The sequence below is a fragment of the Otolemur garnettii genome, unplaced genomic scaffold (assembly GCF_000181295.1).
Source record: "Otolemur garnettii isolate 467f Iridium unplaced genomic scaffold, OtoGar3 scaffold00132, whole genome shotgun sequence".
NCBI lineage: Eukaryota > Metazoa > Chordata > Mammalia > Primates > Galagidae > Otolemur > Otolemur garnettii.
In genome coordinates, this window is record NW_003852527.1 from 688,139 (window position 1) to 689,068 (window position 930).

Consider the following 930-nt stretch of genomic DNA (forward strand, 5'->3'; position numbering starts at 1 on the left):
GCTTGTTTTCTAGCTACTACAATTTGGGTGATGTAAGCCACGATTCTGTGAACAAGTTTCTGTCCCATCTGATTGAGAAGTCCTTGATTGAATTGGAACTTTCCTACTGTATTGAAATTGGAGAGGTATGACTTCATCATGCACATTCTAGTTGAAAAGATTGCCCAGTTTTTAACAGTAGGGCTAATGATAAAATTCTTAACCAGATTGTTTCAGTAGCATCCTGTGGTTTAAATTATTAATTTTAATAAATTAATTGTGTATCTATTTCCTTTGTACTTTTTATGTCATTTTATCTTTCTTTGAAACAGGATAATCGGAGCATCGAACCTCTAACATATGGCCAAATTGCCTCCTATTACTACTTGAAGCACCAAACAGTGAAAATGTTCAAGGACCGTTTGAAACCTGAATGCAGCACCGAAGAACTGCTTTCAATTCTGAGTGTGAGTTTTATGATGTTATTGCATTGTTTTGAATGTAAGGAGACTATCTTTTATATATATCCTACCTACTCTTTTAATTTAAGTCTTTAATGTTTGCCGTCCAGTTCTTGAAATTTAACAAAAATTTTTTGTGAAGTTTTTCTATCTTTCAAACAAAGTCACTATAAAAAAACAAACCAGCACGAAGAACCCCACAAATAAGGTGACAAATCTGGATCCTTCTGAGAATGAGACGGGGCACTATTTCCTTTTTTTTATTTCAAGTTAATATGAGGGTACTAGCAATTAGGTTACACTGTTTACATTTATTAGGTAAATTTCCTGTTGTATTTGTCCCCCTCACCAAGAGGTGTGCCATGTACCCTTACATTGTGCTGTGAGAACACACCAATCCCCCTCCCTCCCCACTTCTCCATGCCTTCTTCCCCTTTCCCCCAACTTGAGTTTAATTGTATTTTTCTCTTGTGTGGGTATGTATTTGTTC

General features: G+C 35.8%; 1 protein-coding gene across 1 annotated transcript in view; it reads left to right on the top strand.

Annotated features, from left to right (window-relative positions):
* ASCC3 (activating signal cointegrator 1 complex subunit 3) overlaps positions 1–930 on the top strand; it is a 368,987-nt gene that overhangs the window by 291,716 nt on the left and 76,341 nt on the right. The window contains exons 35-36 of the mRNA XM_012810382.2: positions 14–125; positions 312–446. Coding sequence (XP_012665836.1) covers positions 14–125; positions 312–446 — 247 coding nt within the window. The remainder of the gene's footprint in view (positions 1–13; positions 126–311; positions 447–930) is intronic.